At 44.8% G+C, this 27,185-nt stretch overlaps 1 protein-coding gene across 1 annotated transcript in view; it reads right to left on the bottom strand.

The window, feature by feature from the left end:
- Positions 1-917: 917 nt before the first annotated feature.
- The window catches only part of LOC115152291 (laminin subunit beta-1-like), a 33,689-nt gene continuing 7,421 nt past the window's right edge, over positions 918-27,185 (bottom strand). The window contains exons 4-33 of the mRNA XM_029697034.1: positions 27,021-27,094; positions 26,127-26,315; positions 25,286-25,349; positions 24,872-25,080; positions 23,681-23,801; positions 23,291-23,479; positions 22,173-22,349; positions 21,938-22,050; positions 21,465-21,544; positions 20,395-20,530; positions 19,778-19,936; positions 19,557-19,684; positions 19,124-19,244; positions 18,750-18,951; positions 14,771-14,914; positions 14,433-14,664; positions 14,030-14,196; positions 12,006-12,230; positions 11,670-11,887; positions 11,489-11,585; positions 5,707-6,076; positions 5,392-5,576; positions 5,040-5,281; positions 4,558-4,761; positions 4,312-4,456; positions 3,868-4,075; positions 3,578-3,719; positions 3,214-3,390; positions 2,939-3,098; positions 918-2,332 (exon numbers count right to left, since the gene is read on the bottom strand). Of these exons, the coding sequence (XP_029552894.1) occupies positions 2,193-2,332; positions 2,939-3,098; positions 3,214-3,390; positions 3,578-3,719; positions 3,868-4,075; positions 4,312-4,456; positions 4,558-4,761; positions 5,040-5,281; positions 5,392-5,576; positions 5,707-6,076; positions 11,489-11,585; positions 11,670-11,887; positions 12,006-12,230; positions 14,030-14,196; positions 14,433-14,664; positions 14,771-14,914; positions 18,750-18,951; positions 19,124-19,244; positions 19,557-19,684; positions 19,778-19,936; positions 20,395-20,530; positions 21,465-21,544; positions 21,938-22,050; positions 22,173-22,349; positions 23,291-23,479; positions 23,681-23,801; positions 24,872-25,080; positions 25,286-25,349; positions 26,127-26,315; positions 27,021-27,094 (5,018 nt within the window). The 3' untranslated portion in view covers positions 918-2,192. The remainder of the gene's footprint in view (positions 2,333-2,938; positions 3,099-3,213; positions 3,391-3,577; positions 3,720-3,867; positions 4,076-4,311; positions 4,457-4,557; positions 4,762-5,039; positions 5,282-5,391; positions 5,577-5,706; positions 6,077-11,488; positions 11,586-11,669; positions 11,888-12,005; positions 12,231-14,029; positions 14,197-14,432; positions 14,665-14,770; positions 14,915-18,749; positions 18,952-19,123; positions 19,245-19,556; positions 19,685-19,777; positions 19,937-20,394; positions 20,531-21,464; positions 21,545-21,937; positions 22,051-22,172; positions 22,350-23,290; positions 23,480-23,680; positions 23,802-24,871; positions 25,081-25,285; positions 25,350-26,126; positions 26,316-27,020; positions 27,095-27,185) is intronic.

Raw genomic sequence — 27,185 nt, 5'->3', positions numbered from 1 at the left:
CCCAGTGGGTACCTTTTTAAAACCGTGTCTATCTTTATTTCCCAAACATATTTTAACACAATCATAATTGCTTTTTTGTCTTTTAATAATTTTAAGCATATTTTAACACAGGCGTAACACCTAACAAACACGTTGTACTTTTTGAAACACTTTTAATTCATTTGACTTGGTGGAAATCAGTTCTTCTGACCTAACTTGCTTACCACTTTTTCCATGTGGCTTTTCCTTCACACACTCCATGAAATGATGACCTCTTTCTAAATATTTGGTCAAATTATAAATGTTGTGTATGGTTTCCCAGAAACAAGGGTGGCTCTCAACTTACCCCTTGTGTTCAACTTACCCCACTCTCCACTATGTGTGATTGAATAATCGATTTATGACTTAAGAAATGCTATCACCAATTCATGTATTCACCAATTCTAACCTCATAGACCTGATTTCTCCCAGGAATGACGGGACGAATGCATTTCTTTGAAAATATAGGCCTTCCATAGATTTAGGGCAGTCTAATAATACATTGTATTTAAAGTGCCTTTCAAAAAGAAGCAAGAACACTACAACAAAATAAAAGAGAAAAAAAAGCAAGGATAAAAACAAAACTGTGAGTACTGTGAAAGCTAAATGTCTCTTGTGTTCCAGATCTAGACATTGGATCTAATGCTTAGTGTACACAGGATGTCCACTCTGCATGTGGCTGCCTCCCAGGGTCACTCTGAGGGCCTCAGACTTGTAGTGGAGAACACAGGCGCCAGCTGCTCCCTCTCACACGCACACAGCTCCGTCTTAGCCTAACAGGTACTCTACAGTTAAGTAGAGGCACATAAATAGCACATATGTCAAAAATAACTCTCAGTACTTGTCGAGACGCCTAAAAAGATATCGCTTTTCAGTAGATTGAAGAGATATAACACATATTTGATGGGATTTCAATGGGTCGTTTTTTTATTAGAAATCTATTTAGTTGTGGTCTAGGTTTTGGTCCAGGTAAAACTTTGAAGGTAACCAGTTGGCTCATACAATGTTGCAATCAAATGTACGAAATAATACAATACAAAAGTTTGGAGGAATAAAATCATTGCAGTCTCATGGTAAAAAGTTAGATCAAACCTTTACAGTCACGCTTTCAGCCCTCTAAACTTTGGTTTACATGCTTAAGAAAAATTATTAAATTAAATTCTGTTTTAACTGGAGGGGCATTTCTTTGGAAACATTTCAGAATAATGCACATTTTCCTTTTTATTTGAAATTGTTAGGATGTTTTTCGTATTCCAAACATCAGTAAGGACTGAGAAATTTGCCTAAAAGCTGTCATTCTAAACCATAACAATCTCACATATGCTAGTAGTACTACCACACAAGGCAGTTGTAACGTCTGTGGGTGGTTCATGTCTCTTTGTATAGGCAATGATGCCTGCTGTAACTTGGCTGGCAAACTCGTTGGCAGGATTCTGATTTTCACTTATCCTTTCTCCTTGTTTCCTACAAATAGAAACAAATTTCTACTTTTTCCACACAAATGCCAGTTGTTTTACTTTCACACAGTACAAAAGTAAACCAACATTTTCCATTTTAAATTATGAAACCAGGGAGTGTGACCGAGTGTCCAGTCTAAAGGGGCAAGTGTCAGTAATATTACATAGATTATCCAGTACTTTTGTATACTTTAGCCTGTAGTTCTGAAAGTAGTGCCCACGAGCCAAAGGTGGACACTGAAGATTGTGTACTACCTCACATATGTGCAGATATGTGCACCACGTCATTGCTTGCTCTCTCTGCTCTGTTGTGGGTGCAACATGTGCATCTTGCTAGCTGTCAATCATACCCCCTAAAATAAAAAACTAAATAAAAAAAAGCTGTCAATCATATGGCGAGGGGCTGAAGCTCATTGGTTGAACTCAAATGACTAGGGGGCTGGCCCAAGTGAGAAAACATTTTGGGAAAATGGTGCCACAGCTTCCAAATTTAGGATTTTGTGGCTAATTGAGGTAAGACAGTAATTCTGCTCATAGATTATGCACGTATGAACTGCACATTGACACATCCAGCCCAAAGCAGGAGGTTTAAAAAATACTAAGTAGTCGCTAAAGTTCTGGAGCATTTCTTTAAATGGCTTCTGGTTTCAAATTCCCATATCCTTGATTGCCATTCATTTTGGCTTGGGGGACCAAAACCCCGGACTGAGGTTGTGTTTAAAACAGACAGGTGCTGTAGACAGTGACTTTGTGACTGATCTCCTGCAGAAGCTCTTTGATGGACTTCTCCAGATCCACCAACTGGTTGGCCTTGTCTTCCAGAGTCTTCTGGTTGTCCTCATACGACTTCTCCAAATCTAAATGGGAACCAAAAAGGAGAGTCATGCTACCGTCAAGCAAGGAACAAGGTGTGTAGTATCCCTCCACACACCGGTTTTATAATCAGAACATGTGGAATTTCACACAGTGAATAGGCACACTTGAGAAGAGAATGTCAGAGGGACTGCGTCATTTTATGTTCAACTCTGTATTGGAAAAAGTGAGTCAATATGGATATGGAGAGCTCATAGGTATTATAAAGTGATCATGTTTATACTGTATATCCACTAAGCAGCCACCATTGGCTCCCGAGTGGCGCAGTGGTCTAAGGCACTGCATCTCAGTGCTAGAGTAGCCACTACAGACCCTGGTTTGATTCCAGGCTGTAGGGCGAAATAAGAATGTAAATAAGAATTTGTTCTTAACTGATTAGCCTAGTTAAATAAAGGTTTAAAAGTGTAGTGTTTGTGATAATGCCTCAATGTGTTGTAAGGACATGTCATGATTGGACCCCAAGGGTGTGTGTTTTAGGTAGTGAGTTGTGATTGTGTATACAGTACATGCAAGGCACTCTCCAAGCTGTTCTTGATGTGTGTGTGTGTGTGTGTGTGTGTGTGTGTGTGTATAGGAGTATGCATATGTACCTTTCAGTAGCTGCAGCTTGTCGCTGGCCTGTAGCAGCAGGTCTTTGGCTTCCTGCTGTAGAAGCTCCGCCCTCTTCTTGGCGTCGGCCACGCCCCCGGCCTTCTGTGTGATCAGGTCCTCCACGGTGCTGTACTTATCCTTCAGCTCCGAGTCCAGGTCCTGTACACACAGTCATATACAAGGTCGGCAATTTATTTTACGACGGACAAGGCTTGAAAATGAACCACAAACTCTCACATTTGTCCCAATATAACACGGAGTGGATCGCACACACCTTTTTGACCTGCTCAACCACTTTGTTGATGCTCTCTGCGTCTTTTTCAGTTTGTTCAGAGCTGAGTGAGGTGTTCAGTGTCTTCTCTCTGAGCAGCGTGACGTCTCGCTCTAACCGCAGCAGCCTCTGGGTGGCATTGTTCAGCTTGTACTCCGAGTCCGCTGTCTCCGACTCCACCTGTTCCAAGATGTAAAGACGGGAACAGGGTTCATTTCTGTCTTTACCGTATTAGCTATCAAGCAAAATACTTTCAAATATTTGAACTGCGCTTTATTTAGTTGTTTTCCCAGTAGAATGGAACCAATGGATTAGTCCCAAAAGTTCAAACTCACTGTGTGTAGTAAAATGGAGGATGTTGACTCACTGAGGTCAGGAGGTCATTGGTGCTTTTGATGTCGGTGGTGGCCTGTTTGATGGCCTTGGCCGCTGCGCTCTGGGCACGCTCAGCCTCCTCCAGAACCTGCTTCACCATCTCTGCTGTGTCCCTCACGTCTGTCGCCTCTTTACTGTGGGACACACACACAGAGGGGGAAAATAAGAAGCCCACCAAGCATAAAAGTGTGTGTATGTGTGGAGTACCTGGCTTTGCACACTTGCCTCATCTTCTGCGCTCTGTTCAAGGATGATCTAGAGGTGTGTGCGTGTGCGTGTTACCTGACTCTGCGTGCCTGCTCCAGTAGGCTCTCGGCTCTCTGGATGTCGTCGGAGCTCTGGTTAAGGATGGTCTCCACGTGGGCTAGGTCTCCTACTCTCTCCCTGATCTCGTCTGTCAGGGTTTGGAGCTGGGCTGGCGTGGTGGGCATCTGCATGGCCAGCACCTCGTTGGCCACTGCCTCAATGCTCTCCAGGTCCGCTGCATCTTCTAGGGGGTCGCCACAGGAGAGACAAGGGTTACGATGTGGGGACAGTTGTACTAAGCTCATGAGGCATTTATAAGTTACATTCTTCTAGAATCAATCGGTGAAATTAAAGTAAAACCTTTAATTGAAATGGCCATTGAACAGCTGCAGATTGTACCGTTAAATAACGGGGTAGTAAACCTATGTAGGAGTTAAAGTATGAGGGCTACGTGGGAGTTGATTGGAGAAGTACACATACGTGTGAGGAAGTCTCTGATCTGTCGGATGAGGCTGCGCAGCTCCTCGTTGCTCTGGTCCACACGCTGCTTGGTACCGTTGGTCTTCAGCAGCACGTTCTGGGCACTCAGCTTAGCCTCATCCGCCTTCACCTTGGCCTCCGACACCTGATCACACACAGACAGGTTAGGAACCAGAGGAGAGTTAGTGGGGGGTATTTCTTGTCTAAAGAGAGTTGGTTCATTTTAATTTAAAGACAGGGTCTCACCATTTTGGCGAGCTTGTCCACTTCCTCCATGGCCGTGAGGATCTCCTGGTCAAAGTCCTTGGCCTTCTGCCAGGCGTTATTGGCCAGGGTGACCAGACCGTCGCACCCCTCGCCACCACACCTCCTGTTCCCCTTGGAGTCCACACAGCTCAGCCCCCCGCACTGAGAGTCCACACACGCCCCATCAGCTGGGCTGCCACACGTCTGCAGAGAGAGGACCAGTAGAGTGAGAAGAGTTCAACTTGGATGCAAGATCGTGGTTCTTTTAATTCAATCTTTTAATCAAACCTAACGTTCTTCCTGACCCACATAAAGAAAGCTTTGATTTAACAGCTCAAGAAAATGTCTTCTTTTTGATGGTTTTATCTCGCAAACTGGGATTAGATTGAGTCCCATCTGTGTCAAACTCAGAGTCACACCTCTGTTATGTCAACATCAGCAAGCCAGTGTCAGGCCTCAGATATGGCCTTGTTTGGACTTACCTTCACGCTGAGTTCTGATAGATCCAGTGTCTCCAGTTGTCCTGCCAGGTCGTCCAGTCTCTTGGCGTGTTCTTCCTGCCTCCTGTGGAACTCCTCCCTGGTGTCGTTCATCTTGTCCTCTGTGGCTTTCCGTAAAATGGCAGAGCTCTCCACAGGGTTGCCTGGGCCACTAGTGGAGGCGTTGGCGCGAGCATCTGCAGCCAGAGACTGCTGGTAGTACTTGGTGACACTGTCTGTCGCTCCTGTCATTACAAAAACAATGTTGAATGTCACAGAGTTGACAAATGGAAGTATAATGGAGATTGACATTATATATCTCTTCTATATCACAATCCTCAACATGTACCCTTACCGCGAATGTCAGTGTTCTTGATGAACTCCACTTGATCCAGCAGATCCTTGACGGTGCGATCCAGCTTCTGGGTGTCCTCTTTGAGGGAGTCAAGTTTGGTGTTGGTGCTGTTGTCATCAGATGATACCTGGGCCAGCGCCTCCTCAGTGAGGTTCAGCTTGTTGCTCATCTTTTCCATTAGATCTCTTAAGAACATAAATATATCATAAAGAAAGAATACAGTACATAATTGGTTTTGATGCAGCTACAACAGTTTTTGCCATTAATGAATATTGTCATTGACCCATTCTGACCCCAGTTTTTGACCCCACTTACGTGGCCTGCTCCAGTAGCTGCTGTATCTCTGACAGTGGCTGTGTAGCCGGGTTCTGGGCCAGGATAGTTCTTATGGCCCCGGCACTCTGCTCCATGTTATCTATGGTGTGTTTATAGGGTCCGGTGATGCCGCTAGCCTTGATGGTGTTCACCTTGTTGACCAACCTGTGGGTCTGATTGGTCAGCTGACCCACGACCAGGTCCCAGTCGGCGAAGCACTGGTGGCAGCGTTCGCAGTAGGGGAAGGTGCCAGAGTAGCCACGGGTGCAGACGTCACAGCGGGGACCAGACACGCCCTCCACGCACACGCAGTGACCGTTGGCCTTGTTGCACTGCTGCTCGGCGATGCCTCGCGAGTCACAGTCACATGCTGCAAGGCAACAGGAAACCAGTTACTACAATTTTTAATGCATGACTCAACTCACAAAACATCACTTTTTCCACAAGTCATTAGCATTTTCTTCCATCCTGATCAGTCAGTCACCCTCCAAAAGGTCCTGAATGGGAGGGAGGCATTTCAAACAGCTTGGTGACATCCCTAGCCTTTTAAAATGATACATTTCGGTTAGCTAACAACATGCCATTGGAACACAGGAGTGATGGTTGCTGATAATGGGCCTCTGTACGCCTATGTAGATATTCCATAAGAAATCTGCCGTTTCCAGCTACAATAGTCATTTACAACATTAACAATGTCTACACTATTTCTGATCCTTTTGATGTTATTTTAATGGACAAAAAAGTAGCTTTTCTTTCAAAAACAAGGAGATTTATAAGTGACCCCAAACTTTTGAACGGTAGTGTATATTCACTGTCTTTGTCATTGGGTCAGTGCCACTTTTGTTAGTTTTTGGACAATAATTTCCTCCTCCAGGATGCAACCTTTCCAACAAGTCAGTTCGTCAAATTTCTGCCCTGCTAAAGCTGCCCCGGTCAACTGTAAGTGCTATTATTAAGAAGTGGAAACGTCTAGAAGCAACAACGGCTCAGCCGCGAAGTGGTGGGCCCCAGAACGGGACCGCCGAGTGCTGAAGCGTGTAGCACGTAGAAACCATCAGTCCTCGTTTGCAAAACTGCCTCTGAAAGCAACGTCAGCACAAGAACTGTTTGTTGGGAGCTTCATAAAATGGGTTTCCATGGCCGAGCAGCTGCACACAAGCCTAAGATCACCATTCACAATGCCAAGCGTTGGCTGTAGTGGTGTAAAGCTTGCCGCCATTGGACTCTGGAGCAGTGGAAATGTGTTCTCTGGAGTGATAAATCATGCTTCACCATCTAGCAGTCGGATGGACAAATCTGGGTTTGCCAGTAGAACGCTACCTTCCCAAATGCATAGTGCCAACTCTAAAGGAGGGAGAATAATGGTCTGGGGCTGTTTTTCATGGTTCGGGCTAGGCCCCTTAGTTCCAGTGAAGGGAAATCTTAACGCTATAGCATCCAATGACATTCTAGACAATTCTGTGCTTCCAACTTTGTGGCAACAGTTTGGGCAAGGCCCTTTCCTGTTTCAGCATGACAATGCCCCAGTGCACAAAGCGAGGTCCATACAGAAATGGTTTTGTCGAAATCGGTGTGGAAGAACTTGACTGCCCCGCACAGAGCCCTGACCTCAACCCCATCAAAACACCTTTGGGATGAATTGGAACGCAGACTGCGAGCCAGGCCTAATCGCCCAACATCAGTGCCCAACCTCACTAATGCTCTTGTGGCTGAATGGAAGCAATGTTTCAAAATCTAGTGGAAAGCCTACCCAGAAGAGCGGAGGCTGTTAAAACAGCAAAGGGGGGACCAACTCCATATTAATGCCAATGATTTTGGAATGAGATGTTCGACGAGCAGGTGTCCTCATACTTTGTCATGTAGTGTATGTATTTAGCTACGCTAAAGCCAGCTAGCTTCTACTGGCAAGGGAAGGCTACTCTTCCTTATTTTCACAAAATAAAAACATTTATTTTTTTATTTTTATTCCCATCACCCTCTTGTGAATGGGATCATGCTACCAAAAGGTGTCCGCTACTCCAAAAATCCCATTCCACCCATGTGCACGCACGTAGATCAACAGAGTGAAGCTTGTAGTAACCTTTAGGGGGGGGGCTGGTTGAGTGAATAAGGTGGGATAGAGAGAGGGAGGAGGAATGGTGGATGAGGAGGAATGGAGAAAGAGGGAGATGTTTGCCCACTTCAAAGCCTCAGTGTGGAGCGTGTGGAGAACAAAAGGGCCACCATGGGCCACCCTACAGACTCTGCAAACAACCCTACATGGACAACGTGACATTCGGGGGTCTTTCTTTAAAACATTTTATGGGTCTAATAATAAAGACGTCATTTAACGGTAAAAATGAATTACCTTTTAATGTGGCATGAACACAACCAGTCATGATGCTTTCACCTGATTCTCAAACAAATCACACAAAGTAAGCTACCTGTGCATGTTTGTCCACTCCAACATAATCCAAACAGTGCAATCCATGAACACTCATTTGATGAACGGAAATAAACATCTGTTTACAAAACACCCCAAAAAAGTGCCTAATGACATTCGGCGATTGCCATTGATTAGGCCTACATTAATTGATGCGTCTTGCTGACAAATGTACCTTTTTTGTAGCCTGAAAAGTCAGGACACCTGAAATGGGTCTGAAACTGTCCGGGGAAAAATGGGATTGTCATCCCAACACACACAGTCATTTTACTAGACTAGGCTACAATGTGTAGGCCTATTAGTATGAGCTTCACATAGGCCTACCGGTAACCAGTGACGGTGGTAGAAAAATAGGTGGGCAAACTCTGATTGCCGTTCGTTGAATGCTTTGTCTTCACAGATTGTGACATAAAACACACCATTTATTTTGTAACATTAATTACATATATGACAGTGTTATTTGTAATTATTAAGCATTTAACAATTGAATTATGCAGCAGGTAGCCTAGTGGTTAGTGCTTTGGGCTAGTAACCAAAAGGTTGCTGGATCGAATCCCTGAGCTGACAAGGTAAAAATCTGCCGTTCTGCCCCTGAACAAGGCAGTTAACCCACTGTTCCCCGGTAGGCCGTCATTGTAAATAAGAATTTGTTCTTAACTGACTTGCCTAGTTAAATAAAGGGTAAATGTAAAAAAAACGGCACAGAGAACACCAACACCCGAGCACACCTGAAAAACAAAGTGATGAGTGCTCTAAACAGCTGACTGACAACAGCAAGCAATGGTAAATCAACAGATAAATGAATGCATTGGAGTAAAGGCATTTGTTATTTTTATCAAGGACGTGTCGCAAAAAATTGACAAATGAGCAAGTGCAAAATTTAAATCTGAGCGTTTAAAGGAGCTCAGCTGAGGCTGAAATTTGGCACTACTGAGTGGACAGCAACATGAGCAGGGAGACGGTTTGTGCAGACACATAGAACTAAATGGTTTAAACCGTGAGAGAGCGTTCGGGATGTTAGTTTGATTTGGAAGCTTTTATTTTCATATTTACCACTGTAAAACATATTTACCACTGCATTTTAAACAAATAGGAGAATGGTTAATTTAGCAGTATTTAGAGACACCCCCCCCCCAAAAAAAATGTTTTTGTTGCATTTAGGGGAACTAATGTCTCATTCAGGGGAGACAAATGCTACTAATGCCAAGTAGCATTAGCTAGCGCTAATAGGCTGTACCTGCTCCAAAACGCCTGTAACGCCTATAGCTTGTTCTCCATCTTTTTAAATAATGAGCCAACATGTTTTCAGCACTTTTATTTCCATGACGGATCAAAACTTGTTTACTCATGCTGTCTCGTCTCTCTGCAGCAGACACATAGTGAGCCATATGCAGCATCGAATCGCAATACATAGAATCGTGAGAATCGCAATATATATCGTATCGGCACCTAAGTATCGTGATAATATCGTGAGGTCCCTGGCAATTCCCAACTTAGTTTTCTGAGAAAATCCTTCACCTCACTTTTCAATAAACACTTTCCAGAATATAGCTGGATCTATGTTGAAATACCTAAACTTGCCTCTATTCTTTCATTCACAGAGAAGATGATTGTGTGCAGGTAAGGGAGGGAATTTCCAGCGTTTTTTTGTGACATGGATCCCCTTATGGCTTCTATTCCTCTGGTTGTAAACTACATCTTCCATGGTCTACAGTTGGAGCAGTCTTTCATCATGGGCCAACACACACACACACACACTGTTTGGGACAAGGCTTTGATGTACAAGACGCAGTGTACATGGCTCCTACAGAAGTGTATGTAGGTTTTGCAGAAAGCAAACTGCCTTCAAATCACTGCAAAAGCCACACAAATGGCGGGATGGACAACTGTACAACGTTACACTCCACATTTGTAACATACTAACGAACTGCACCATTTGAAGCTAGTTTTATGTAATGTTTAGCTGTTGGGCTGCTCCAGATTGGGGGTAAATCAATATGAGGTGGGGTAGACGAGGTAATCTGACATTGATGTTGTTTACCCGGATCACTCGGTTGTGCTCTGCCCAGCTAGTGTGGTTGCTGCGGAGAAGGAGTAGGTCAAAGGGGGGTGAGTGTAACTGGTGTGAAATGGCTAGCTAGTTAGCGGTGTGCGCTAGCAGCGTTTCAATCGGTGACGTCACACGCTCTGAGACCTTGAAGTATTTGTTTCCCTTGCTCTGTGAGGGCCGCAGCTTTTGTGGAGAGATGGGTAATGATGCTTCGTGGGAGGTGGTTGTTGATGTGTTAATAGGGTCCCTGTTCTATCCCAGGTTGGGGCAAGGAGAGGGACTGAACCAACACAGCCTGCCGAGAAGTTCAATGTTTAAGTCCTATGTTAAAGCCATCAAAGTCATCTCGACACCTTTTGGTTCGATCACTTATGGTTTGATAATCACTTTCTAATTTCATTGTCAACAATGTATACAAAAGTTTGAAGTAGATTCAACTACCACAGTGGACACTTCATACAGCGACTGCACATTTCGACTCAAGGGACTAGCCTACATCAGAAGCCAATTCATGTGTCCTTCAGTAGATAATTCAGCAGGCTGCTCTGCTCCATTGATGCTACTCTGGGACAAAGAGTCCTTTGTGTCTGCAGCAGTCACTGTGTTGGACAGCCGTCCCTCCAACAGGACACCCCATCAGAACAAAGGTGCATTGTGGGGCACCGGCGGGATATTGGGAGGCTCAGACAGATCCCCCGCCTGTTTGTCATAGAAACACAGCTGCCGGGTGAGAGAGCACATCTGGCCTTAATATTGGCTCCCACAGTAAGGAGAGGATGCTGTGAGTTTCTCCACCATAGCTGAAACTCCTACACATTCCCATGATACGAAGCTAGGTATCACCATAGCTGAAACTCCTACACATTCCCATGATACGAAGCTAGGTATCACCATAGCTGAAACTCCTACACATTCCCATGATACGAAGCTAGGTATCACCATAGCTGAAACTCCTACACATTCCCATGATACGAAGATAGGTATCACCATAGCTGAAACTCCTACACATTCCCATGATACGAAGCTAGGTATCACCATAGCTGAAACTCCTACACATTCCCATGATACGAAGCTAGGGGGATGTGGCTGCTTGTGATACCGTAGTGATTAACACTAAAGGCCTCCTTTGCGTCTGTTGCAATTCAAAATTGTCGGGTTGGAGCTTTCTCACACACAAACGCACATAGACACATGCACACGCGCACGCACACACACACACACACCTCAGTGTGTGTCAAGATGTAGATTTAGTCAGTGTAGTGTCAGCACGAATAACTGCACTCCTTCTGATTTGAGATGTGTCAACTCACCGTTGCATTTCACTTCAGGTTCTCCCCAGAACAGCTCTCTGCACTCCCGACACGTTTTACCCCCAAAGCCAGGCTTACAGGAGCATTGGCCACTCAGCTGTGGACAAAATACATGCATAAATACTAGAAATGTGACCTTTAGGACCCAACAGAAGATGGGTGTGGTCGTGTGAGAACCCACCTCATTGCAGGAAGTCCCAAATGAGTGGTTGGGGTCACAGTCGCAGGCATCGCAGCCCGTCTCGCTGGCCATGTTCCAGGTGTCGGGGGCACACTGGTCACAGTGCTGACCCACCACATTCGGTAGACACTGGCACTGCCCGCTGCCCAGATCACAGTGGCAGTCACCCACGGCCGGGCACGTGGCTGGATTGGTACCCAGGTGGTTACAAACACACTCTGAGGGAGAGAAGACATGTTGCTAGCAGGTTAGCAATTGGACAATGACAACTACTTCACCTCACATTGATACGACAAACACATAACAAAGAAATGCAAGTGAAATTTTTTTACTCACTTCTGCAGTTTTGTGTGAGGGCATCTCCATAGTAACCCAGCTTGCAGCTGTGGCAGCCCTGACCCTCGGTGTGATAGAGACATTTGAGACATTCACCCGTTCTGGCATTACAGGACTCCTGATCCAGCATGTCAATGTTGTTGTTGCACTGGCAGGGTTGGCAGTGCCCGCCGTTCTCATGGGGGTTTCCATAGTAACCTGGGGCACACTCCTCACACCTGGCACCTGTAGGTGAGAGGGAAAGACCGAGGAAGAGAGAAGGAACGAGAGGTAAAGGGCGAAGGGGGGGGGAAAAAGTGCTTAATAACCCCTTCACCAAAATGATTGTCATCACTCACCTCTACAACAACAATCTATTCACCTGTCCACACTATCAGAAATAATGACTGCCTATATATTTACTTCCACAATAACATACTGTATGCCAGGGTTGTGCTCAATTCAGAATTTTGGAATTGACTCCCATCAACTCATGAGCTGAAATTCTAATTGAGTTGGCCACACCCCACAGGATGTAGAATTTGAGTTTGAGTGACAGGAAGTATAACAGAATTCAGTGCAATTCAAAGAAATTCCAGTCAGTTATAGAACATGTTTAATTTAATTTGACAGGTCACACTTCCAGATACCAAAAAATATATCACTTTTCTCTGGAAGTAATGTTCAAATACTCTTTTAACCTTAGTGCTTAATTTGTTTTGCTTCTTTTTGAAGGCTTTAGGGTCAACTTGAGGGTTAAACTAATGTATTCTTGTAAATGTAGTATTTTCCCCACACTGAAGCAAATAGAAGTGAAATATAATAACTTATATTCACATACAGGTTTTGTTTTCCTTGATTACTAATTTTAAGTTTGTCCTGAAAATCAAATGTTTCATCAATATTGTATATGCAAGTACAGTACCAGTCAAAAGTTTGGATACACCTACTCATTCCAGGGTTTTTCTACATTGTAGAATAATAGTGAAGACATCAAAACTATTAAATAACACATGGAATCATGTAGTAACCAAAAAAAGTGTTAAACAAATCAAAATATATTTATATTTGAGATTCTTCAAAGTAGCCACCCTTTCTTTGTCTTGACGACAGCTTTGCACACTCTTGGCACAACACATCAGCAATGCACAACAGTCAGTAAGCAGTTACACCAGCGGCCCCGGTGGAAATAAATGAGTAATACCAAAAGCTTACCTTGACTTGGAAAAGTTCCAGTTTTGTGTTGGAAAGTCATAGCCAGCTAGCTAACATAGAATGCTCTGTTTGAGCAGGGTAGGCTAAACTAGCTAGCTGCATTTGCTAGCTAAGTAAGTGAAACTGAAAACAAATTAGTCTTTCTCTCTCTATTTCTCTCTTGCTGCTCCTTCATTTTGGAAGAAATGTATTTGTTCAAAATTGTTCAACTATTGTCTTTCTCTCTCATCGAGTCAACTACTCACCACATTGTATACACTGCAGTCCTAGCTAGCTGTAGCTTATGCTTTCAGTACTAGATTCATTCTCTGATCCTTTGATTGGGTGGACAACATGTCACAATTCATGTTGCAAGAGCTCTGATAGGCTGGAGGACGTCCTCCAGAAGTTGTAATAATTACTGTGTAAGTCTATGGAAGGGGTGAGAACCATGAGCCTCCTAGGTTTGTACTGAATTCAAAGTACCCTAAAGGGTGCTGTTAAGGCTACTGTAGACCTTCTTTGCATAATAGTGTGTATAATCAGTTATTTGGTGATATGATTTATCTATCTAATAAGGATAACTTTTTAAATGTTTTACAATTTAAATTGTTATGAAATTCAATGAGGAGGATGGTCCTCCCCTTCCTCCTCTGAGGAGCCTCCACTAACATCATGGAAAGTCACCCCAAGCTTCAACATGAATGCATACAAATCTTCTGCTTCCTAAGGAACAAGTCTGAACATAGGAAGCAGGGAACAAGTATAATAAGTAATCCTGCCATGCTCCGCTAGTTTACTACTGTAGGTGCTCTATAAATCTTGGCAGGTGGTTGTTATTGGCTGCCTACCTCTGTACCCGGGGCTGCAGATACAGAACACCTGGTAAGGGGAGTCCAGACCGCGGTAACATCCACTGGCAAACTGTCGCCCGCTTCTGGGCCCATCCGGACACATACAGAGCCGACAATGGTCCCCTGAACCCAGGACGGGGTCGCCGTAGTAACCATCCAGACACCTGTAGGGAAAAGGCAAAAGGTGGTATCTATCACTCTATCATTCACATACATGTCTTTATCATAGACGACACCAAAACAAATCAAAGTTGTCAAGTGGCTTTAGGCTACAGGGAGATTTAGGCGACCGACTCACTTCTAAGGACCAATTCTAATGCCTACCCATCCAGCCATACACCAATGAGCCTCCTTAACCATTGACGCCTGACTGCTCAACCCACATTGACCCCTGGCTGACCTCTCGCAGTTGTGTCCGGTGGTCTGTTCTCGGCAGCCCAGGCATTTTCCGGAGTAGGGGTCGCACTGCTCTGTGTGGCCGTTGCAGGTGCAGAGGCGACAGTTGGGGAAGCCCCAGTGACCCGGCAGACAGCGGTCACACTGACGGCTGTATGCCCCGGGGATACACACACACTGGCCTGTGGCCTCGTGGCAGAACGCATCCTCCGATCCCTGGGGATTGCAATCACAGGCTGGGGAGAGAGAGGAGGAGGGCAAAGGGAGTGATAAGTACCAGACTCAGTGCCTGTAATTATGCATTACTGACATGGCAGCCTTTTTCATTTCAGTCAAACTTACGTCTGCAGCCGCTGGGTCCGAACAGGTAGGTGCCAGGGGCACACTTGTCACAGTTCCTGCCCACCACGTTGGGGCGACACTGACACTGCCCGCCGCTGGCGTCACACACCGTGCTGAGGGCGCCCTGCGGGTCACACTGGCATGCTGGAAAAACGGAGACAGGAGGAAACGGTAAAACAAAGTGAGGGAATGGGCTTAAAATTGAGTTGAACTGGAATTATCTGTTCAAATGGAGGCAATAGTTGCTGCTGGATACACAAGTAAGGTATTTCACCCAAACAGTTTTGATGATGGTATAGGTACTGACTGTACATAAAACCCTGGTTAACCATTTGTCTCAATATATTTTGCCTCAATATATCTTGCCTTTGACATACTGACAAAGGTTTGTTTCATTAAGGGCGACTGAGGAATTTCATCCACAACACCTTCTATATCTATCACACTGACAGGCTCACAAAGGGACCATATCCTTCTCAACAGATGTGTGGAAAGAGAGAGAGGGGTACCAGACATTTCATAGAGGACAGTGAGTCCATGAGTAGAGGAGAGAGACGAGTGAACTGGCATTCACTAGGTCGTGTCAGGGGAGGGGGATTTTAGGCAGGCATGGGAATGTGTGTGTGTGTGTGGCGCGCAAGCTTAAGTACATGCAACCGCAGAGTGTGAGTTTTGTGTCCCTATATGAACTAAACATCCCCCAAGGTTCTTCCTGGATAGCGGGTAATGATATGCTCTGAGCCAGACTCTGCCAAAGCCTGGACTCCTTCAACACTATCCTCTGAAGTCTCTATGCTGTCCTCATAAATCAAAACACGCCTGGGACTTCTGAAACACATCTAAACAACTGTGGCTTAAAGCTAGAATTTAAACAATAGCAAAGCGGTCACCCTGTCTGCGTCTGGTAAAAAGCAGAGGGACGGGCCTGGTGAAATGTAACCACTTTAAAAAATATATTAACAGTGCTATGGATGCAAGGATTGACCGTCCATGATATAAACGTATAGTTGTAACCATGTTTTGAGGCTATAACCCACAGGGCACAGATGTCAGTTCAATGTCTAGCTTTGATTTACCTTCGGTTGAGTTGTCAACTAATGTGAATTCAGTGTGAAATCAACAAACATCATTGGATTAAAGTTAAACGTTTGTTGAGAAAAAAACAAAATGTCCTTACTTTGATTACTTTTTGCAAATCCAATCAGTTTTTTGTTGTTGAAAGGATGTGGAAACAATGCTGTTTCAACCACTTTTTCCCCAGTGGGACATTGTTTCTTTACATGTACATTACAAACATTGGAGTAAAACAAGCTTCTATTTTGGCTTCTGATGGGGTACGACAGTTGAACTAAACTCATGAGGCATTTAGAAGTTCTATCCTTCAAGAATCATGGGTATATATCATTCATTTATGTCCAAACATGGCTGAAGCAACTAAGGATTCCAACTTTAATAACGGGATACCACACCAATGTGAGGACCTTCAGATCTAAGGGAGGTGAACTAATCTGTGGGCTAGATTATTGCACACAGACCTTGAAGACCGTGGTTTAGACGTTCTGATCTTTATCATCTGCTAAGACTGGGGTAAGACTTAAATGGGACCTACGCAACCAAATTGGCTTTGTGAAGACATGCAGCATTGTGCAGAAACTACATCTGTGCAGGACACCTCAAACAACCTCCACGTGGGACCTCAAGCAACCTCCACGTGGGACCTCAAGCAACCTCCACGTGGGACCTCAAGCAACCTCCACGTGGGACCTCAAGCAACCTCCACGTGGGATCTCAAGCAACCTCCACGTGGGACCTCAAGCAACCTCCACGTGGGACCTCAAGCAACCTCCACGTGGGACCTCAAACAACCTCCACATGGCAATTGAGACAAGATAATGCGACTTCCACAGCTGGGAGGATTTTAAATAATATGTACAGCATTCCTACAGACAACGAATACAAAGCCAATCAAAGAATATCACACTTATTTCAATCCTAACAATTACTTCTCTTCACCTAGACATCTAACTACAGTATTATGTTGCAAAGTAGGTACCGTCATATAGAGTATGGCTTTGTTATAAATGTCTTTCGTTTTTGCCGACCATGAGTGAGAAAAGTTCACCTCGAAGATAGTGTATTTGGTTCTATTATATATTTGATATTATGCTATACTCTTCTATTCTAAATCCGACCACCTGTGTAAAAACTTTGATACGATAGCAGAAGCCCTGCATATGCTATAGCCTGTCAGTAGAGACAAGTTCTCACTCCGTCTGACATGGAAGGAGATTTACTGCTGCGGCGGGCTGAGAAAGTTCCTGTACGGGCATTTCAGGATCCGACAGGGTCTATAATCAAGCTACAGGTCCATACATGAGGAGATTATAGAGAGATAGAGACATAGTGTAACTGTTGACGAGTGGCATGGGCCGGAAACCGGAGACGACTGCAATATGCCAGAGACACCGGAGGGGATACAGTACAGAATGACAGAGGAATGACAGGAAATGAAAGGAATGGAAACTGCTGATGTATTAGAGGAGAGACCGAGGCTGTTAGTGTAGACAGTCTATGGGGAGATTGACTGATGATGATTGCCAGACAGAGGTGGCAGGTCAACGTTGGAATTCAATTCAGGCGTTCCAAAACAATGTCCACCACATGCAAACTTTAGGACAAAAACTAGAGTTGAATATTTTCCAGGTATTTTACAAATGTTCCATCCCGAGAATAAATCACTTGTCTACCGGGTAACCTGCTATTTCCCGCCAAAACGGGAAGTGTCTTTTTAAAAGCATATTAAGAATATATAGTGCCTTCGGAAAGTATTCAGACCCCTTGACCTTTTCCACAAAAAAACAGAAATGTCACATTTGCATAAGTATTCAGACCCTTTACTCAGTACTTTGTTGAAGCACCATTGGCAGTGATTACAGCATCGAGTCTTCTTGGGTATGACCCTACAAGCTTGTATTTGGGGAGGTTCTCACAGCTATTTTCAGGTCTCTCCAGAGATGTTCAATTGGGTTCAAGTCCGGGCTCTGGCTGGGCCACTCAAGGACATTCAGAGACTCCAATCAAGTTGTAGAAACATCAAGGATAATCAATGGAAACAGGATGAACCTGAGCTCAATTTCGAGTCTCATAGCAAAGGGTCTGAATACTTAAGTAAATAAGGTATCTGTTTTTTATTTTGAATACATTTGCAAAAATGTCTAAAAACCTGGTTTTGCTTTGTCATTATTGGGTGTTGTGTATAGATTGATGAAGAAAATATTTTTATTTAATCCATTTTAGAATAAGGCTGTAATGTAAGAAAATGTGGAAAAAGTCAAGGGGTCTGAATACTTTCCGAATGCACTGTATATGCCTATATCAATCTTGAACAGGATTATATATTTTGGATGCAATTTCAATGGAATTGAGAGACTGTGAGAGAGGGCTCGTGCATGCACTGATTTAAAGCAACAATATTTGAGTGTTAGGCTGTTTTAAAACTGCAGCTGCAATTAAAAACAACCATTTTTACAAATAAAATTACAATTACAATTAAAAAATAAGGTGACCCCCAAAATCCAGATGGAGATGGCAAGCATTCAGTCTTTGTATTACTGTAGCGTAGGCTACGCTGCAGCAAATGTAGGCCTACCTGTCACAAGAAAAAAAGTTACCATGATGAGATGATGGGTCTACATGCATAGTGAACTGCGCTCCATACTGAGATGGGCTGTATTTCCCCACACTGAGTGTTGATGATTGATCATGCAGAGAGTGGAGAGAGGGCCGTAAGACACATTTATTATAATTGACCGGTTTCTCGCAGTTATTTATCCCGGGAAAAGGGAGTGGTTTTGGGTGGTAAATCTCGGTAACCGGGTTCCCGTCATTCAACCCTAACAAAGACCTTTAGTTAAGAAACGCATACATGAGCGTACAAGTATGTTGAAGAATATTTCACTGTTGGAGTGTGGTCCCATACCTTTAGCTCCCTGGTGCAGCAGAGCGGACACGCTGAAGATGAAGTTACGGCAGATGTCTGTGGACGGGGTCTTCACTACGCTCTGGCTGTTCTCCAGACAGCGGTAACGCTGGAACGTGTCCCAGGCGCTGTTGGTGGCCACGTCACCTCCCACAGAACCAGTGAAGATCTCCAGGTTCTTACAGTGGGGCATCAGCACAATCTACAGACGGGGGAAGAGAGATACAGAAGATGGATTGAGATTTAGCATGTCAGTAAGGGCTCAAGCCTAATATGAAATCCGAGTAGCTGACATTTCTGCGTAAATCTACAATTGACATTGATGGGTATTTTAAGGAAAAGTCAGAGTTGTGTGTGTGCGTGGGAGAACTAACCGAGTCGATGAGTGTATATGGGGACTGAACGTCACTGAGTGCAGAGTAGAGGGGCAGGCTCAGACGAACAGTGTAGTTCATCCCTGCCTCGAAACACACTGGTCTGGGGAGCACCACGTATCTGAGGAGACAAGAAAAAGATGGCTTTCAGAAAATAACACACTTTTTCAAACACTCCCTATGACACACACACTAAACCTGTGTTCCCAGTGCGCTCCGGGGGAACCTCCAAGGTGCATACACAGAGTACACCTAGTACACAGACCATCACTCACTCTCACATGCACACTCACTCTCCCAAGCATTTTCGCTACACTCGCAATAACATCTGCTAACCGTGTGTATGTGACCAATACCATTTGATTTGACCAGTCACCCACCAGTCCCCCCTCCCACCAACACATACACACAGACAGAGGCGGTGTGTGTTCACCGTGATCCGGGGTGGAGGGATATCATCTGGTTGTCGTCATCAGGCATGGTGTTGGCACAGCGACTGTCTGCTGAAATCAAACTGGGCCGCATCACCGTCATCAACACCTCCTCCCACTGGTCCGGTAACTACGCCAACAGAACAGGTACATAGACATAAACAGGTAAACAAGGGTAGGGACATGGCCCCATGTAGATGGAGGGATATGTGCTGAGGCTGACCTGAGGCTCGTAGCGGATGAGGACGTCGTACTCCATGGAGTGGGGGATGTTGTCAATGGAGAACTCCAGGTAGGCCCCCTCGGGAACGTTGACAAAACCTATCCCTGTCCAGGTGGGGCTACGGTCCTGCGGGCGAGGTCTCTGCACTACTGTCAAACCCTGGAGGAAGAAGAGAGGGAGAGAAAAATAGAGGGTGAGAAAGACAAAAGGTGAGTAGGCGTAGCGGACATGAATCGACCATGATCACGTGATGAGGTAGCCCAAGTGTCTTCTCTTCTCAAGAGGGAAATCCTCATGGTCTAATGGTCTAAGATGTTGGTTGCTCCCGTGGGAGACCTGGGTTCATATCCCGTGTGTTGCATTGGTGCCCAATGTGGGGTGGTCTCTCATGAGGAAGGAGGTCAAAGGGTGGTGAATGCAGTGGACATGTGATGAGGTAGCCCCGAATGTGAACTTAAAAACCAGTGTCTGCCCTTGGCAAGAGGGAATTTCCTCTTGATCTAAGATGTTGGTTGCTGCCGTGGGAGGTCCAAGTTCATATCCCGCGTGTCACATAAGGATCACCACCGACCCCATAGGCCTTAGAAGAAGAAAGTCAATAACCAAAGGTAACTCACAGGTCCAAACTTGGCGTCCTCGGCCTCGTAGGTGTAGTGGTCCAGGGCGATGAAGTAGAAGCCTGACTCCACCTGGTCACAGCGCCGGCCAAACATGTGTTCTCTACACGCACACTGGCCAGTCTCCTGAGAACAGCTGGAGTCAGAGAGGACAAGGAGGGAATGTTAAAGACTGAGTTTAAAAGTTTCGACATCGACACTGCTTTTGATACAGACTTTTGTGGCTGTATCAAAAGCAGTGGTGGGAAAAGTGCCCAATTGTCATACTTGAGTAAAAGTAACTTTGTGTATTGGGCAGCTTTTGTTTTGGCGATACAATACATGTTTTAACTTCCAACTCAGTATTAACGAACAGGTAAACCGTGTCAAAATCCCTTAAAATTGTTTGAAAGTTCGAGAACGCTATGCAGACGCGTCTTGTTAGAGCTTCGCCATTGCCGGAAGTCTCAATTGTCATACTTGAGTAAAAGTAAAGTTACCTTAGTAGAAAATGACTCAAGTAAAAGTGAAAGTCAGCCAGTAAAATACTACTTGAGTAAAAGTATAAAAGTATTAGGTTTTCCCAAAAGTACATTTAATTGTTAAAATATACTGAAGTATCAAAAGTAAAAGTATAATTATTTCAAATCCCTTATATTCAGCAAATCAGACGGCACCATTTTCTATAGTTTTTTTTACGGATAGTCAGGGGCACATTCCAACACCGCCAGATCAGAGGCAGTAGGGATGACAAGGGATGTTCTCTTGATAAGTGTATGAATTGGACCATTTTCCTGTCCTGCTAAGCATTCAAAATGTAACTAGTATGTTTGGGTGTCAGGGAAAATGTATGGAGTAAAAAGTACATTATTTTCATTGGGAATGTAGTTAAGTAAAAGTTGTCCAAAATATAAATAGTAAAGTAAAGCACAGATACCCAAAAAAACGAGTTAAGTAGTAGTTTAAAGTATTTTTACATAGGTACTTTACACCACTGATCAAAAGAAGAAAGTATGAAGAATTTGTAAAGTAAATTGGGTAACAGACAGGCATTTAGATTAGAGAATTAGAGATGTGAACTTTGAACTCACTCGTTATTAAGAGCTCCACCCAGGTCACAGTCACATGGTCTGCAGCCATCCATATCATTGCTGAGCCCCCAGTGCTGAGGCTGTAGGATATACACACACACACACATGCACACGCACGCACGCACACACACACAAAGCACATTGTTAAAAACACTCCTTTAATTGCACGTTGTTAACGACCTCCCACTATGTTTCACCGCAAAATCTGTTTCCAAGCTGTAGACTGTACCAGTCTCTTTACAAGATTTACAGCCCTGGTGACGACTAAACCAAGCCACCAAAAAACACTTACAGAACATATGTAGCAGATGTGTAACTAGCTGGCTAGTAAAGCGCTAGTGGCCATGGTGATCGTAAGTCAACTGACTCTCACATAGTGACAGGGCTAACTTTTTGGTCTCTCAGTTTGCACAGTTGACTTCGAGTACAGAGTGTTGTGTACAAAGTAAGTCAATCATAATAGGGTTCCTTACCATACACTGGTCACATTCTCTCCCTGTGACCAGGCTTTTGCAGAAACAATCTCCTGAGTCTGTGTGACACGGACTCCCTCCAGGAACTGTCCCCAGGGTATTACAGGTGCAGGCTGGGAAAAACAACCTAGAGTAGTTATTCCAATAAAATGCTGAAATACACAGCTTGAAAAAGCCTATGCAAGGACTTGGAAAAACCCAAGACGTGTGAGTGAATGTGCGTGTGTGTCTTTACCCAGGCAGCCCAGAGGGTGGTCACCCAGGCCATAATGGGCCTGCTGGCACTGGTCACAGCGCTCTCCCTCCACATTGGGTTTGCAGCGACACTGGCCAGTGATCAGTCCGGACGACACATCAGTCATCCTGTCACAGATCCCGCCGTTCAGAGAGCCCACCGGATCACAGTTACATGCTACGAAGAGATGGGAATCATCAGGAACACTTGAGTTAGGAATTATTATGTAAAATGGGGTATTGTGCATGGAACTAGTTGAGTAGAAAAGCTGCCATGGTGACAAGCTAACAGGACGAAGAAAGAAATGGTCAAGGTCAATATCAATGTGAGGTATTTGATATTTTCCTCTTGATGAAGGGAATACACTGTAACTTCTGAAGGTTATTTGAAAATCTGCTTCAATAATTTGCTTAACTGTAGCTATCTACGGGCTAACAAAATGACCAAACTTAAAACAAAAGGGTAGGAAAAAAGGCTTACAAAGGAATAACGGAAGTTCTCTCACACACCACACATACACAAGGACTCCAAACACTGGAGACGAATGTGAAAACCCTAACAAGCCCATTATTCACACATCAACGCAGACTGCGATGAAGTTCTCCCTAGATGCTAAGCTGAGGCCAGTTATGCATCTCCAGCGGCCTACCCAGAGAGCCATGCAAGGGCGGGGGGAGGTGTCACATGAGAAGGGTCTCTTCTACACCATACAGTGGTTTGGGATTAAAAGACCACACTGCTTTGGCTGATATAGCCTTCAAAGCCCAGGTGTTCTCGCTCAGATCCAGATCACAGAGGCAGGATCAAAGATCCAGATTGCAGAGCCAGATCGCAGATCCAGACGGCACGATGGGAAAATGTGAAACATCTATATTTCTAAAGAGAGACAGACAGAGTCACAGACGAGATGAGGAGGAGTGGGGGGTGGAGCAACGGGGCGGAGAAGCGTACAAGGATGGAGGTAGAGGTGAAGAAACAGAGGTTCAAGAGGTGGAGGAGTAACGGGGGAGAATATAACAAGGGTGGATGGAGGTAGAGAGGTGAAGGCTGGGTTTGGATGGTGGGGTGTGGAGGGGAGGGGAGCCGTAGGGGGGGTTGGAGTTGGAGGCTCGACCTACGTTCACAGATGCTGGGGTCGCGGATGTCCCTCTCTGGGTGCTGGTAGTAGAAAGGCTTGCACTGTTCACAGTTGTGACCCATGGTGTTGTGCTGGCACTCGTCACACACACCGCCGCTCACATTACCCGTAGAGACGTATACTGCCATGTCGAAGTGACACGAGCCCGAGTGCTGGTTACAGTTACACTCTGCAGAGAGAGAGAGCGAGCAAGAGAGAGACAAAGGCAAGCAGACAACGTTGATTCACAGTGTTTATAATAAGCTAGTTGGACGGTTGTTAACTGACTGAGCAGACACCGTAGCCTGTCATCACAATCAATTATAAGGGGACCACAAGCTATAATATTTCCCTCTAGAACAAAAGAATATGTTAGGGTGAAGTGGCATACTTTTACAGGCGTTGGTGTTGCGTCCCTTGGCTGGTCTCCAGGGCAGCTCGTGGTAGAAGTCCTGACACTTCTCACAGTTTAGCCCCATGGTGTTGTGGTTGCACATACAGTGGCCATGGACCTTAGGAAAATCATTCAGAAACGGAGGCGTGCAACTGAATTAGACATTTACTAAGCACTTATAAGCAGTGAATATGCCATTACTTCATCTCTTATTCATGTGCATAAACTACGAACACAAATGGTCTATTGATATCAACCTTAAATGATTTCACAGGCCATATTCAGGGTTTAATAGTGTAGTTCAGGGACCTATCAACTACTGTGCAGAGACCCAGGCCTCTGGTGGAACAGTGGTATTTGAATTAGCTTCCCTTGGCCATTATGGTCAATTACAGCTGAGATATCAGTGCAAAAGCAAGGGGAAACTACAGACAAAAGGAACAGTTGCACGAGATATCGTTTTTCCTCCAGCTCTATCCGTGTATTCCCCTTCCAGATGGCAGCAGGACATGTTCACAGTGTTGGCTAGCTTTCATCTGGTTCGCAGACAAATGACAATATGTTGACAGACAGACAGACTCGGATCCGGTTAAAATGATCAAACTAACAATTAAATAATGAAACCTTCAACAAAATAGCAGATACGTGCCAAGTTTGGTGTCGTTATAACAGCCACTATGCCACTCTTATGACAGGGTTATGTAGCTTTTATGTTAGGCCTCCTCAGGCAAGGTGTTACTGTATCTAGTTTTGTTTTTAAGACATTTTAATGTGAGGGAATTAATTTGAAAAACACTGCAAAACGACTGAGAGGAAGAGGAGCGTAAACAGGGTTCCCTCTTTCCTGGTGAATAGGCTGTATAATAAAAGTGACCAAAAGACAGAGTAGCCTTTCCGCAGACAGACAGACAGCCAGGCCGTAGCAGAGACCAAACAGGAACTGCAATGTTTCCCTTTTTCTCTCCAGAGCATACACACAGACAAACACGTACACACACAGACACATGCTGTCCGCAAATACACAAACAGTCTCCCAAGCCCACACAGACGTAGACCCACACGCTCTCGTCAACACAAACACAATTGTTCTTAAAACGGCAACATACACACACACACACAAAACGCACAAATGTCCACACATAAGGAGACCTGATGAAAACTACAACAATCTTATCAGGGAGAACTCACCATGCCCTCCACTCCATCCCCAGCCCCGGCCCCGTCGACGGGGGCGCACTCGGAGGCGTGTCCGTAGCAGAAGCAGTTACCCCGGACCACCATGTCGTAGACAGCGTAGTAGTACTTCTCCTTGATCTCCATGCGGGAGTCCAGCAGGTTGTCTCCCAGGGTGTGCAGCTTGGTGAACTTCACCCTCAGGTTGGTGATCTTCAACATGTCTGAATCGTTCGGAGACATGTGTTAGCCGTTAGCTTGTAGATTATTAGCCCTGAGGTCATTATGCGTAATAACTGTGTTTTGCAGTTCTAGTTGGCTAATAGGCAACACATAGCTGGTATTTGCCAAAATAAAAGGGAAGGATCAAATTAACAGCTTCCTAGCAGATATAAACCATTAAGTACACGTATCGTCACTGGAACTTACTTTGGATTCTGGGACTGTAGGGATCTTCAATACGGAAAGCTGGATCCAAAACTCGGAAGATGACCTACAGACAGTCACTGCGATTATACCTGACTTTCAATGGCTTCTTTCCTCTCAAGACATCCAGCATATTGTGTCATGTATGTGATTAGTTATTACTTAGCTACAACAAATTACTTGACATACACTGAGTGTACAAAACATTAAGAACACCTTCCTATTATTGAGTTGCACCCCACCCTCCTCAGAACAGCCTCAATTCGTCGGGGCATGGGCTTCACAAGGTGTCGAAAGTGTTCCACAGGGATGCTGGCCCATGTTGACTCCAATGCTTCCCACAGTTGTGTCAAGTTTGTTGGATGTCCTTTGGTTGGTGGACCATTCTTGATACACATGGGAAAATGTTGAGCTGGTGCGCCTGGCACCTACTACCATACCCCTTTCAAAGGCACTTTAAAATCCTTCTTTAACCTGTCTCCTCCCCTTCATCTACACTGATTGAAGTGGATCTAACATGTGACATCAATAACATTTACATTTTAGTGATTTAGCAGATGCTCTTATCTAGGGCGACTTACAGAAGCAATTAGGGTTAAGTGCCTTGCTCAAGGCCACAGACAGATTTTTCAGCTAGTTGGCTCAGGGACTCAAACCAGCGACGTTTCAGTTACTGGCCCAACGCTCTTAACCACTAGGCTACCCGCCACTTCCACCTGGAGTCACCGGGTCAGTCTATGTCATGGAAAGAGCAGGTGTTCTTAATGTTTTGCAAACTCAGTGTATAAACCAATCATTGATAGAATTTAGACTCTCTCAAAACTCGGTAATTCAGAATACACACCTCTCCCTCTGTCGACGGCTCTATGTCGGAGTAATGCGAATCGCAGATGATGTCATCCACTTTCTGCATGGGCCCCGGGGATATGGCAGGGTATGCCGCCGCGCAGTCGTATGCAAAGTAGCGGTACACTTGCCAGTTCTTCCCAAAGTCAGCCGAGCGCTCAATCACCATAGCAGCAGGCCGGAAAGTCTGTCGTGGAGAAGAAAGCATACTTATGCACCTTGATGATATACATTCACACTGAGGTTACTACCAGCAATTTGACCAGGAGTACATCTGGAAAATGGCTAACGTTTTCTAAACTAACATCATTCGCTGTAATCAAAGATGACGTGCCATGAGGGAATACAGGTGCGAACTATCTAATCAAATGATATACTACAATACCATAATTACAATGAAAGTTCAGTCATACTATGTGAACATGTTGATGTTGAACGATCTGTGAACAACAGGGGCAGATTCTGGCATGTTCCTTTACATCCTTCTTATGAGAAGCTGCTAGCCATTGGGAATGTCTGTTACAGTACATTTATTCATAACTGGAACTTTTGCATTTGTCACACAGGATTGATGACACAGTTGAGTTGAATATTGGCTGTATTTCAAAAGTACTTTTACACAGCATGAATAGGCTGCAATTGTGAGTCAAGTTATACAGGCTAGATCTGTGTGGAGCGAACAATCCCGGACGGGAGGGCGGTCTGTTCCACATTCCTCAGGCTCACACACAGCTGGGGGGGATGTGTGTGTGTGTGTGTGTGTGGAGGGGGGAGACCTCCCAGGCCAAGTCTTGTGCTAATCTCCTGAGTAGACAGGCCAGCCAGCATCCCCTTACACATTACCCATGCTCCCCCATAGTGAGCCCTCTGACCCAGCATCTCCATTGGTTACCTTGAAGGTCATGATGAGGTGGGTGAAATGAAACTCCGCCTCCAAGTTCAGCTGGATGGTCACTTTCTCAAGACCTGGGGAGAAAAGAAGGAAGAGGGGGGAAAAGAGAGAGAGGAAAAGGAGAGAGGGACATTTAAAAAAAAGAGGTGGCCAAAAATGGAAAAG

Source organism: Salmo trutta, chromosome 17, assembly GCF_901001165.1.
Source record: "Salmo trutta chromosome 17, fSalTru1.1, whole genome shotgun sequence".
Classification (NCBI taxonomy): domain Eukaryota; kingdom Metazoa; phylum Chordata; class Actinopteri; order Salmoniformes; family Salmonidae; genus Salmo; species Salmo trutta.
The sequence above is the reverse complement of the archived record's forward strand: the minus strand, read 5'-3'. Positions and strand labels throughout refer to the sequence as shown.